We start from the raw sequence: 14,212 nt of genomic DNA on the forward strand, positions 1-14,212 counted from the left end.
TTCCTTCTACAACCTCCCTTCCACCACAGATAACCGTCCATTATCACCCCCCCCACCAGTAGGTCAGATCTCAGTCTATATTTTGAGCCTTAGACTTTTAGGTTCACAGTGGGTAAAAACCATCGAACACATTTCAGATTAGCTGCAACATGCCACATTCCACACAGCAGGCTGTCTTCTACAGATAGGATCCCCTCAGCATTATGTGTTTGTTGATTGTTGTTGGATTACTTTCTGCAGGGTATTTCAGCACTTAGTTGGCACTAAGTCACTGTTCTAAACGCACAGACTGCAGTTATTTGTGAGCAGAGAAGTCATTTTACATGTACAACCACAGACCAGGAGCGCCCAATTGTGAAAGCCTCTGCATTTTATGTAGATAACTGACCCTGACCACCACAGACATCTTCGCTCTCGTTATTTTTGTATTCCACTTTTTTAATTTAGGTTTTCTTTTACTTATTTTAAAAGCAGGTTCGATGAAGATCTTAAGTGTTCTGTCTGAAACACACTACGGCAACCCATTCCATTTACACTACAGGCCATTTACACCACGTAGGACACCTAGCAGTCCCTCCTCACTGATTGCAGCCAGATTAATTATGTAATGAAGTTTTTTGCCATGAAACAGAGAAAGTAAATAGGTTAAGGTTCCCAATTATTCTTTATTTCTAAATGTTTTTGTTGATGCATTTAGATAATATACATTATATTTTAGGTAGCTCATACTGTAGTTGTTGTTCTCTCCTCTCTATATCCCTATCATACCTGATCTATCAGGCTTTTTCACACTCTAATTCTTGGTTTTCTCAACCCTCAACTCTCCACCAGAATGAATTCTTAGTAAATGGGTTTACAAAAAATAGGATGCCTCCCTGAAGAAGGACCCCGAAAGCACCCAGACAAACTTCAGTGTTCCTACGCTCCACAAATACTGGCAATAAAACAGGAGACTGTTCACACAGGACAAACTCTGTTCATGCTAATCCTTCTTCTATGCAATAACTTTGGACAACATTTTAAAGCTTGGGTATCAACAACGGATTTTATTGTTTTACATATTATTTTTACGTTTTTTATTACAAATCTTGTTTGCTATCCATATGTACTCTAATATTGTCTTGGAAAAACACCAACTGTCGTTGATGATGTAATACAATTTTTCCCGGGCTTCTCCTTTAGCTCCCTCTGGTTAGGCCATTATAGGTTACGACCCTGGCCACACCCCAAGAGTCTATTGGCTGAAACTGGCCACACCCCAAGAGTCTATTGGCTAAAACCAGGACCCAACTTCTTTCCAATGTATATATTGTAGCTCTCAGTATGCTGACCTTAACACTGAACAGCATTAGGAGAGCATCCAAGACTCTCCGTAGAAGAATAAAGAAGAAATCTGATTGAAACAAAGTCTCCTGAGTCTTCATTTTGTTGTCTGAGACTTCCCTTGAGAATTCACTGATATTGTACTGTATGTATGTTTCTTCAGACTGAGGTTTAGAGTTTTCATGGTTGCAGTGATTTACTTAGTTAGCCACAATATAGGACTTACCACTGAGGTGTTTTCTATTGAGATTTACTCTATCAGAACCAGGGCAGGTTCCTGACCTCTACAAGAGAACTGACGGATGAACACACACCTCTTGGTAGGTGTAGAGCGATCTCTGTATCTTATACCTGTAATTTTGGAATATTGAAAAGACTATATTTTAAGAGGAGAATGTGTGACAGATAAACAGTCACTTAAAACAGGTTTGATTTCTTACTGCGTTGCATTTAACTCATTCACTCCAATGGAGCTGAGGAAGTTTGTGCTGTAACTTCCAATGGGTGAAGTCTAGACCTTTTGACAGAAAACAAATTAGGTCCTCACATTTCAAACAGATGTTGGTCTCTGGAACCATAGGTGTTATGAAAGAAGTATAAATGGCAAACTTTTCAGAACAAACATAATAATGGTAGTGTTGTTTAGGTGCTAGGTTTTAAACCAAATTTTATAAGTCACAGTAATCACAGTAACTGGGACCTCTCCTTTTTTCACTTTTCATTAATGACCTACACTTAGTAATTTCTCAAGCTACTTGTATACAATATGAAGATGATTCCACACTAATATGCTCAGCCACATCTTCATCCGAACTACAGTCCCTAACCCAAAATGTGTTCAGTACAGTAGAACAATGGTTTACACAACGTTGCCTCCTCCTAAACCCCCAAAAAACTAAACTCTTGATATTTACTCCCACACGCAAGTCTTCTCCAGTAGAGTTCACAGTTATATCTAATAATGGTACTCTAATATCTTCTGACCCTACTACCAAACCTCTTGGAGTAACAGTTGACAACAATTTCAACTTTGACACCCATATCAATACAATTAAAACTGTAAATAGAAAACTTGGCTCTCTCTATAGGATCAGACCTTTCCTTACTCCAGCAGCTAGAATAACTATCACCCACACTCATCTAATGTCTACATTCCTCTATGCCTCACCTATATATACTAATCTATCAAAAAAGAACTTCCACAAAATGGAAACCACCTACAACAACATTGCCAAATTTGCTACTGGAAATCCTTTTAGAACTCACCACTGCACTAATCTAAAACAGCTAGGATGGCTTGAGCTACAAAATCAGCTTAAATTTCACCAACTTACCATTGCCCACAAGATCCTTTACCTACCAACCAATACTTTCTACCCTCATTACCCCCTATAACAATCTTAATACCTTACGTTCATCAAATAAACCACTTGTCAGTATATGTAAATTCAACAACATGGCCGGTGACACACTATTCTCTAATACTGCTGGAAAATCCTGGAACCTACTTCCCAGTGAACTTGCATCACTGTCCTCTTTATCACTTTTCAAAAATAAACTGAAACCTTACCTTAGAACACACTGGGTACGCCCCTGTTCTAAACCTGATTAACATTCCCTTATTTACTGGGCTCTGCTTACCTGCTAATCTCTCAGTACCAACTCCAATCCTCCTTTATTATATATACAACTTTAGACTTGTTATACTTAACTGACCTGTCCTGTTGATATTTTCTTAATTTTAGAATTGTATTTAGTTTCTTTATTTACCTTACCTTGCCCTGTTGAGATTTTCTTTGTATATGCGATAAGTTTGATAGATAGTCATGTAGTTGACTTTCCACCCTTTGTTAATGTATTGTACTAACATTTTTTTTGTTACTTAATTCTCTTGGAGCTTATCTCCCCGGGCCTCTACTGAAAATGGACATATATCCAGTTAGACCAGCCCGGTCAACAAATGTAAAATAATAAAAAAAAATAAAAATAACACAAACTGTTATGTTTGTAATATTTTGTAAATGACTTACAATATCTCAGCAACCACTCAAGTGACACACTGTCAGAAGTATTTTATTCATCTGGCTGTGAGTTTTCATATGAGGCTAATGAGTTCTGTCTGTATTACTTGGTTGTTGAAATATTTAAAAAATGTGAAAGTTACAAATATATAAATTAATATCATAAATTAAATTAATATCATAAAAACAACAGTTAAGATTTCTTTACCTGCACAAGACATAGGTCAAATATTAGTGCAGTTGTGTTTGCCATTATGTAAGCTTTAAGATGAAATCTTTTAAAACTTGTATATAGCATGGTTTTGGAATTATTTATGCTAATATGAACAAGCAATTTTGACATCTAGAGGCATCAGGAGGAGGTAACTCCAGATGCACATGGAGGCATCATTTGGATGTAATGAGTTAATTAATATATGTGCATAGTTTGATCATTTTTATTTGTTCAGTTCAAATTACAGATTGTAGAGTGGCTGACCAAGACTCCAGATGTTGGACAACTGCTAAGCATTAAAAAGACCATCAAGGGGCTTAAAGCTCAGCTGAGATTGAAGATTGTTGAAAAGAATAATTTTGAAGAAGTAAGTGGTTACTGTATTAAATTTAATTGAATTTTATGGCTGTACAACTTGTTTGTGCTTAATTGTTTATAGCAAATGTAAGAAATAATTTTTTACAGTGTACATGGAACCACATACAATCCTCTAATGTTTTTACTGAATAGACTGCGGATTACCACAACAGTGATGTTTCTTGTAATGGTGGTTTTAAGTTGGTCCCATGGACTTTACATTTTGCTCATGCAATCTTTTCAGGAGTCCTGCTCCCAGTTAACCACAGCCATTTCTTTAAAGTACTTCAAGTACTGCCTCTTGAGCCATCTCACTTTGTATCTTTGCATTATGTAACATTTTTTCTTACATCCTTTGTTTTGCATCTCTTTTACCTGCTGACATCAAGCTACTGTCTTTCACACTGACAGAAGTTTTTTTAATAGTTGAATCCAGCAACTTTTAATGCCTAGAATAAATTTGTGTATATATTTAATGCCTGAACTTCTCCCTTGATCTGCAAATTCTTATTATATATAGTGCTGGAAGTTAGTGCTTCCACAAATTGAGCTTCCCCTAAACCAGAAAATCAACCACAACTCCCAGTATCTCAAATATGAAAACTATCCCTTTGCACCTGTGAATGTCCATTGCTTTTAAAAAGTGGTACATATCTGACATCTGGTTTCACTTTAGCTTTTTGAAATTCTGTATTATTACAATCCCCCAAGACTAGGCATGTTAAGAGTTTTCTTCATCTGTTTGACTTTTGATGGACACTGCATCATTTTCTCCCTCTCTCACATTCTTACTTTTTCTTGTCTGTCACAAAAGCTTACATAGTCTGTAGAAATGCACACAGCACTCTTGATGGACAGCATACCAGATTTTCAAGAGTATTAAGTAGTTATGATTTTATACAGGTTGAACATCCATCTCAGTGTTCCATCCACCTCCCTTTAGTTCAATGCTTGTTAGCTTTTTGGTCATCTGCTAAGAATCTGAAGGTCTTTTGCTGCTATTACCTCCTCCCTGTTTGTGTACTTCTCTGTTTTTTGTTCCTGTTTTGCTGTGAGTTTAAGCTGCCACATTGACAATTTTTCCAACCTTGACAGGTCCCTTTGCATTTCTAGTATATACCTCTGAATCTGCGAGCATTAAAAGTATGCATAGCACTGGCCTTTAAAAAAAATCATAGCAGAGGGTCAAAAAATGGAGTACTTTATTTTTCACACCAGGAAGTCTTTTTATAAAAGAAACTGTATAGTTGTAGTGAATCTTTTTGTCTAAGTGTAGTTCGTGTATTTAATAAAGTATGTACTCATAAATATGACTGACTTTGAGGAGGATTAAGGTTAAATCTGTAGGGCCAGGAACTTATTGCTATAGCTAAATCATAGCAGCTGAAAGCTGTGCTCTAGTGCTTAATTGTGTTAAAAGCAGAAATGCAAACTTTTCCTTGCAGACATTCTGAAAGGTCTCTACAAAGGCAGTCTGAAGAGGATCAGCCTCAGTATTGATCCTGTGTTATTCTCGTGGATCCAATTGATAGAATTTCCCACGTTTCATTCTTTCATTTAGTTTTAACTATGGGTTGTAAACCTTGGAGGGGGGGTCACAGCTGTCTTCAAAATATTTTACAATGGGTATGTCATGTCCCTGCTAGATTTCAGGCTGACTTTGGAGCCTGGCAGAATTCAGGATTTTATGTAAATGATCAAGTACACAGGTAAGAATTCACTTCAGTTTTTCAAGAAAGGAGGGAGAGGCATGAGTATCCATACTGGTGTTCCAAATGCCTGTGAATACAGTAGACTCCCTTTTATCCAGCCTTTCTTTAACCAGCCATCAAATTTCTGCCATAGCCCTACAACTGAGAAGAACACCACTTCTGCCTCCTCTGGGCTAAATAATGACAGATATTTGAGTTTCAGACTTCATATTCATTAGAAAAATGCATACTAACACAAATCCTGTTATTCTAGCTGATTTCTAACCTATAAATGCTATTTTGTATGCTTTTTCTAATTAACCAGCCATTTGTTTATCCAGCCTAAGGTCCGGTCCCAGCGAAACCAGATAAGGAGGAGTCTACTGTATGTGAAATATTGAAATTGTTGACAAATCCTAGCAGGAGCCAAATGCTCTTTTAGATTGTGCTTGACTTATTTTAAAAAAAAAAAACTTATTTAAAAAAAAAAAAAAAAAAAGTGTCATGCATGGCATTTACCAATAATTCTAATAAAATAGTTAAGAAAAATTATGCTGATAGTCTATTTCAGGAGCTTCCATTATCATCTCAATCACATGTGAAGTTTTAAGTCTGAAGCAGCAAATGGAGAACTAATTAAGGCTGTCTGGTTCACAAGTGATTACTAGTCTTAGAGCCTAGGGTGCCATTTTAAGCCTGGCCATGCTTCCCAAATATATCTAGCAAGTTTTGATATCCTTTGGTTATTTTAAGGGGTGTATGTTTCCATGTGCAGAGGGAAATCAAACTGAGTTGCTGAATAACGTGAAAGAGATGCTAATCTATATGGGGGTATATAAAACTGTGTTACAGGTTGGTTGATGCTTTTCTAGTTTTGCTAATTATTTTTGGGTGTAATGATAAGAGAAATGTAAGAACATTATACGTTTAATCGCTGGAGCAGAAAGCTACATTGGTATGCAGTTGTAAATGATTTATGCATTGTGTTTCTGTTTGCTTTACTTTCGGATTTTGATTATTTTAACACCTTTATCTCTGGTATTTGAGTAAGCAGTCAGAAAAAAACATATTCTTGCTGTACTGATTTATTTTTTCCTTAATGTTGCTGTTCTTGTCTGTAGATTGAGGATCATTCCTTCATGGGATACAAATGAGAAAATGTCACCATGGGGGAGATTCTCAGTATTGCTGAGGTAAGGAGCATAGAGTAATTGTATCTAACATTTGATGTTAAGTTGTCTATCTCGCCTTCATTCTTGCTGTTTGGGATCGGAGCCGATCCTCGGCTCCGACTAGGCCATCTTCAATAGCTCGAGAGCTGTTTACTGGCTCGAGGCTACCCCTTATCCCATGATGCCTAGCGGCAGCTACCCACATCTCATTTGCCGCTTCAGCTGCGAGGTGTGTCGTTTTCTGGCTCAGGCTTGTATATTTCAATTTTTTGTGTAAAAATATTCTCTTAGACCCTTTAAACTAATAGATATTTTACTGTTCTTAGTTTTATTCTGCATGTGTTTTTGAGTACTTTGTTCTTCGTGGTTTCCCTTTTATTTAGAACTCGTTTAAGTTAGAGAGTTCTCCCCCCTCCCCCTCTCCCTAGGATAGTCGTTTAACTTAGAGGCTTTGCTTTCCTTTTTTGCTATCGTTAAAAAAAAAAAAAAAAAAAAAAAAAAAAGACAGAGGTTATATATTTATAGGTGTACTTGTTTAGAGTAGTACTTATTTGTCTGTGTTTACCTTCTGGTACTTAGTTTTTTGTAGTTGGGTCATGTCTAAGGAAGCTAAAGTATCTGGCTTTAAAAAGTGTGACATGCTGTCAAAAAATGTCTCTGACAGATGGGCACACTAGCTGCGTTTATTGTTTGGGTGCTGTTCACCTGCAGGACTCTTGTTCTATTTGCCATGCCTTTAGTCCAAGAGTCCTGCAGGAACGTAAGAACAAATTGATCCTTAGGGGTCTGTTAAAGCCTCAGGATTCACCGGCAAAGAGTTCCCAGCCAGTGAAATCCCAAAATCCACTAAACCGTCGGCTCCACCTTCGGAGCCGGCTCCTGTACAGGATTTACCGAGTATGTCGGTTCCGGCTGGCACCGACAAGACAACCCCTCTGTCGGCTCCATTGGATGTTTCGGAGCCATACGAGGCTGAGGTCCCCTTCATTAGAGTCAGTTCATTCGGCTCCTCGGTCTCCATTATTGCAAAGTGAACATAGCCATCATTCTTCACACTCCTCTTGATCCTCTAGGCTGTCGGATCATGATGCGGAGAGAGTAGTAAGTAGGTTGCTTAAATCACAGGCACTAACAAAATTATTGTCTAGCCCTCCTCAGCAGGTATCTGCTCCATCCACCTCTTTTTCTGTTCCTCCTCCGACTCCATTGAGTTCAGAGCCAGAGTTCGTTGGGGTTCGAGTAGTGGAACCGTCGGCTCAGATCACCATCTCTCCTTCGGCTCCGATTACCTCAATAGTTCCTTCAGTCGAGGAATCTGGATGCCAGGGCACCCTCGTCGGCTGCTATGGGGCGATTAGCATCGGACCCTTGTCCGACCCCGTTCTCCCTCTCAGTGCATCGGCACAGGTGAGCTCGGCTCCAACATCGGCCTCGGAGCTGTCCCCCTCGGTGCGGAGAAAGATTCCTATTTCTTTAGAACCGGAGCTTTCTCTGCCTCGACGCCTTTGAGGTCATGCGGAGTGTGCTGTCCCCCAAGACAGCTCCACCGGCTCCGTTCCCCCGTAGTGTCTGTGCCAACCTCTGCTCCTCCTCCAAACCCCAAGCGTAGGGAACCGATGTCCCAGGACACCCCATTGGGTGTTTCCTCTTTTTCCGAGGCCTCCCCTGATCACTCAGAGGAGCCCCCTCTAAAGAAGAAGTACAAGAGGAAGCACATTGACTCCCCTGAGTCTGTCACTTCTGATACAGACTTAGATGAATCGGAAGGGTGCCCGAGATCCCCCTCTGAAGATGTTTCCTTTTCGGACATCCTTCAAATGCTTAGGCAGAGGGGGAACTGGACTGCTCTAGCCCCTACTAAGGATGAGTCTGTATTCCTGGACGCTTTCAGTTCCCGACCTTCCACCTCCTGGGTTTCTCCTCCTTTCGACCCACTTATATCTGTAGTGGCTCGAAAGGCTTGGTTAGCTCCGGACACAGTGGAACCAACTCCGAGGAGACCTAGTAAATTTATTACAGCCCCCCAGGATAAGCAATTCCTTTCTAAAGATGTGCCCGTTGATGCCATGGTGGTAGCAGCAGCCACCAAATAAAGAGTTAGAGACCTCTATCTGTTCATCCCCCTAACAAGGAGTCTAGGATGATGGACAGGTACGGAAAGCGAATGTTTGCTTCAGTGACCTTCTCCATAAGGTCCCTGAACTATCTATGTCATTTTACTCGCCTTCAAAGGGATCTCCTTAAAGAGCTTGGAGATACCCTTCAAGATCCTACCGCTGAGGGAGTACAAGACAAAGTAGCTTCCCAGCTAGCGACTCTTAATTCTGTAGTTAACTCCTCCATGAGACTCATTTCCTATGCAGCCGATGGAGCGAGTAGTGCCGCAGACACAGGTGTGGCCCTCAGGAGGCATGCTTGGATGTGGCTGTGTCACTTTGCAAAACCCTTTCGAGCGTCCTTCACCAATACCCCCTTTGATGGCTCCTTTCTCTTTGGGACACAGGTGAAAGACACGTTGACTAGGTGTGAGCAAGAAGGCAAGACTCTCTCTGCCATGGGAGTCCATTTTTCCACTCCCTCTAGACCTTACCCCAAGGGTCAGAAGAATGGGAAGGTGTGGTTCCGCAAATCTCAGGAACCCTTGCCTGACAAACATGGTGATTTTTCCTCCAGAGGCAGAGGGGGAAACAACAATAGATGCTGCCCTCATGGCAGAGGGGGTCCGCAAAACCAGGGCAACAGAGAATCCTTCTCTGACAAGCCCTTCCAGCATCCCTGAAGGGTTGCCCGGCTGCTCACCTCTGGAGGCAGTCGGGGGAAGACTTTCGCTGTACCCAAAAGCCTGGCAAAATTTAACAAGAGACAGATGGGTACTGTCCATTATACCCAGAGGTTACAAGATTCCCTTCCAGCAACCCCCCTTACAGTCACAAAAGGCCCTTCCAGATGTTCCACCCAATCTGAAGGAGCAAGCAGTAATAAAAGTTTCAAAACTGCTAGAAAAAAAGAGCCATTCAGGATGTCCCCGCAGACCAGCATGGATCCAGAACTTAACTCAAGATTGTTTTTGGTACCAAAAAAGATAGGGGACTGAGACCAATTCTGGATCTCAGCAGACTAAACAAATCTGTACAAAGAACAAAGTTTCGGATGGTCATGCTACAGTCCATTCTACCCTTCCTGGGTCAGGACAATTGGATTTGCTCGATATATCTTCAGGATGCGTACTACCATATCAAGATGGACAGACGCTCCAGGAGATTTCTTCACTTTCGGGTGGGGGCCAGTCATTAACAGTTCAGAGCTCTGCCTTTTGGTCTCACCACAGCCCCCAGAGTGTTCACCAAATGTATGGCAGTGGTCATGGCTCACTTGAGATGTCCAGGATTCCAGGTGTATCCATATTTAGATGACTGGCTCCTCAGTGCTACCACCAGGCATTAACTCTTACAAGCGCGGGATTATACAATTACATCTTGCACCCAGCTAGGTATTACAATAAATTTCGAAAAATCTGCCTTGTTGCCCTAACAGTCTATCACTTACATAGGAGCAGAGTTAAACACAAGGAAAATGTTCGCAAGGTTACCACTGGAAAGAGTGTCCACAATTCGTCAACAAGTGCAAATCCTAATGCAGAGCAAAAGGGTCCAAGTCAGATATGTCCTTCAAACTCTGGGCTCCATGGCAGCTGCCATTGTTCTACTTCCATTAGTGCATTTCCACATGAGAATTCTTCAGTGGCTTCTTTTCACGCAGTGGTCTTTCCAGGAGCTACCCATGTCTCACATGATCCTGATTACGGAGGCATGCAAAAGGCACCTTTCTTGGTGGATGGTCTCCCCACTAGTGACTCAGGGCAGACCTTTCATACAGCCCCCTCCGGTAGCCACAGTGACTACAGACGCCTCCCTGATAGGGAGGGGGGGGGGGCATTATCTGGGCAGGACAGTCCAAGGCACTTGGCAACCTCACGAGTACCATCTGCACATAAATGTCCTAGAAATGAGAGCTGTGCTCCTAGCGTTGCAAGCCCTTCAAGACTCTCTTCCTTCCGGGACCATCGCAATTTAAATGGACAACATGTCAGTGGTGTGGTACATCAACAAGCAGGGCGGAACCAGGTCCTACCCCCTTTGTCGAGAAGCACTCAGACTGTGGCAGTGGGCGATTTCCTCCCATTTTATGATTGCGACGCACATCCCTGGGAGATCCAACGTCATAGCAGACAGGCTCAGCAGAGCTGTCCTCATGCCTCACGAGTGGTCTCTGAATCAGGAAGTTGCGGATCTTATCTTCTGCAAATGGGGACAGCCTTGCTGCGATCTTTTTGCCACCCCTTTCAACAGCAAATGCAGCAACTACTTCTCCCTTCTTCCGCTTCCAGGTCACATACCCAGAGACGCTCTAGTCCACGATTGGCCTCAGGGACTTCTTTATGCCTTTCCTCCATTTCCCCTGATACCGAAACCCATACAGAAGTCTACAACGAGAAAAACTTTTGCTAGCAAATGGAAACGTTTTTCTTATTGGGCAGAGTTTAGGAATGTGGATCCCTTCTCAGCCCTAGTCCACGAAATTCTTGAATTTCTAGCCCAACTTTTTCACTCCGGGGCCGCTTCCGCTACGATTAGGGTGCAATTAGCGGCCATTTCTAATTTTCATATCGGTTTGCAAAATTCTAACATCATGTCTCATAAGCTCTGTAAGGCTTTTTTGAGAGGAACTTCTCTTCTTAGACCTCCAGTGAGAGATCCCCTCCTCCATGGGACCTTAATTTAGTCCTAACTTCCTTAATTCTGCCTCCTTTTTAACCGACAGCATCCTGCTCCATCAAGTTTCTGTCTTGGGCGATGCTCTTTATGGTTGTTATCACTTCAGCTAGGCATGTCTCAGAACTTCAAGCACTATGTGTTCGTCCTTACCTGGTGTTTCACAAGGACAGAGTTTCTCTGAGGAGTAATCCTTCATTTCTTCCTAAAGTCTGCTCAGAAAATAATTTAAATCAATCTGTAGATCTCCCTGTGTTCTTCCCCAATCATAGCAACAAGGCAGTGTGCAAGCTTCACCAATTGGACGTTCACAGACGATTGCGTTTTTACCTACATAGAACTAAAGAAATAAGAAAGTCAGACCAATTATTCCTTTCTTATGCCTTAAACAAACAAGGTCTCCCAGTTTCCAAGGTGACCTTATCCAGATGGTTGTCCTACACTATTACATTTATTTACCAGTTACGGAATAAAGAGTTACCAACTAAACTGAAAGGTCATTCTACTAGGGCATTAGCCACCTCCATAGCTTTTCAGTCTAGGTTGCCCATGGATTCCATCTGTGCAGCTGCCACGTGGGCAAACTCTCATACCTTTATTTCTCATTACAAGGTGGATATGGTCTCCCAGAGCAGAGCTGACTTTGGTTCCACTGTTCAGAAGAGTCTGTTCCACTGAGCCACCCAGGATGTTAGGTGCTAGGGATGCTGTCCCAAACAGCAAGAATGAAGGCGAAATAGACAACTTAACATTAAGAAGATGTTCGTCGTGTTTCACTGTTGCAGTCATTACACTTGGGTTATCCTGCTGGCAGGCTACTTGCAGTCGGCCTGAATTCCAAAGTCCTGGTCCGGCGTCGGTTGCTGTCGCTTCTTCCCTGACGTCAGTGCGCCAGGGGTATAAAAGATGCAGCCGACACCATTTTCTTCAGTCTTTCTTGCCGCGTGGAGCCCAAAGCAAAAGCAGTTCGCAAGTGCCGGTCGGCCGACTCCTGAGATTTTCAAAATTGAATTTCAGATCTGAAGTCTTCAATAAAGCTAAGAACTCTTTTGGGGAAACCCTGCACACCATGAGGGAGCATTTCCATTGGGAGAGCCAGGATTATTCAGAATCCAAGAAAAGGCTCGGAGACTTTCTTAGCACAGACCTCTTGCTATCCCCCCTGTACTAGATATTGTTGATTATGTATTTTCTGAATCCAGTTTGTCTCCTGATTTTTTACTGCCTGCACCAGTTAAGCCAGATAGGTACTACAAGGTCCCAGATTCTCATAAATGTCTTTATAAAAACCCTGCTGCTGACCCAGAAACAATTTCTCAGGGTCCCAAAGGGGTCAAGGCTTCCACTGCAAAAAAACCCTGTTCCCTCTGATAGGGATTTTAGAGCACTGGACAGATGGAGGAAAAAAGTTTACACCTCTGCTACTTTAGCTGTAAGGGCTTTAAGCTGCCAGTTTCACATGCTTAAATATCAACAATACCTAATGTCTTTGCTAAAACAGAAAATGCTTACAAGCTCAGATTGTCCTGAAAATAAGGAAATGCAGGATTTATTGCATGCAGCTGAACAAGTGGGAAAGCATACTTTGCAATGTGGTTTGTGACTCATTAGAGGCGTCTTGCAGAGCCGCAGTCACAGGTTCTGTCATTCGAAGGCATGCTTGGTTAAAAGAACAAAGTTTACCTGATCATGTTAAAGCAAAATTATTGGATGCTCCATTACAGCATGATACTTTGTTTGGTGTTAAGGCAGAAGAGGTGTTAAAGAAAATGGAGGATAAAGCAAAATCAATGCAGACAGTAAAGGATTTCTTACAGGTTCAGCCACCCAGATTTAGCAGGAACTGGCCTTCTAAAAATTGGTCCTTTCCAGTGTCAGACAGGCCACAAAGAGGCAGATGCAGACACCCAAGAGGCAGATCTCGGCCCCAAGGCTCATACAGACCTAAACAATGGGGTGCTTCAGCCCCCAAAGGCGGAGAAGACAAATCACAACCTTATAGGAAACAGTCCCAATGACTTTTCTCTACCAATGCCAAGCACTTACCTTTTGGCAGCACCCTTAGGGGGAAAACTAGCACTTTTCTCACAAAATTGGCACATGATCACCCAGGACAAATGGGTACTGAATATTGTTTCTCAGGGTTACAGGTTCCACTTTCACACCCTATTAAGGCCAAAAGGTATGCCAGACCTGCCACACAATCAATAGGCAGAGAGACAAAAACAAATTTCTGCTCTCATGGCCATGAGGGCTATTCAAAAAGTACCACAGCAAGAGCAGGGGCAAGGATTTTACTCAATACTTTTCTTGGTACCCAGAAAGGACAAAGCTTGGAGACCAATACTGGACCTGTCTACTCTAAATACTTTCCTGGATGTTCCAAAATTCAAAATGTTGACACTGCAGCAACTTCTACCCATGCTGGGCAAGAAGGCTTGGCTAGTTACTCTGGACCTCAAAGAGGCATACCTGCATGTCCCAATCAGACAGTCTTGCAGAAGATACCTCAGATTCATAGCTGGCTCAATGCATTACCAAATCTCTGCACTGCCCTTTGGCTTATCTATTGCACCCAGGGTCTTCACAAAATGCCTGGCACCAGTAATAGCATTCTGCCGACAAAAAGGAATTCAGATATATCCCTACTTGGACGACTGCC

The 14,212-nt window shown here is 41.9% G+C and overlaps 1 protein-coding gene across 3 annotated transcripts in view; it reads left to right on the forward strand.

The window, feature by feature from the left end:
* Positions 1-14,212, forward strand: part of STK31 (serine/threonine kinase 31) — a 5,081,810-nt gene that overhangs the window by 3,464,718 nt on the left and 1,602,880 nt on the right. For all 3 annotated transcript variants that reach the window (XM_044067546.1, XM_044067547.1, XM_044067545.1), the window contains one exon: positions 3,794-3,925. In XM_044067546.1, the coding sequence (XP_043923481.1) occupies positions 3,794-3,925 (132 nt within the window). The remainder of the gene's footprint in view (positions 1-3,793; positions 3,926-14,212) is intronic.

The sequence above is a fragment of the Protopterus annectens genome, chromosome 3.part1 (assembly GCF_019279795.1).
Source record: "Protopterus annectens isolate FY-2018-M chromosome 3.part1, PAN1.0, whole genome shotgun sequence".
NCBI lineage: Eukaryota > Metazoa > Chordata > Ceratodontiformes > Protopteridae > Protopterus > Protopterus annectens.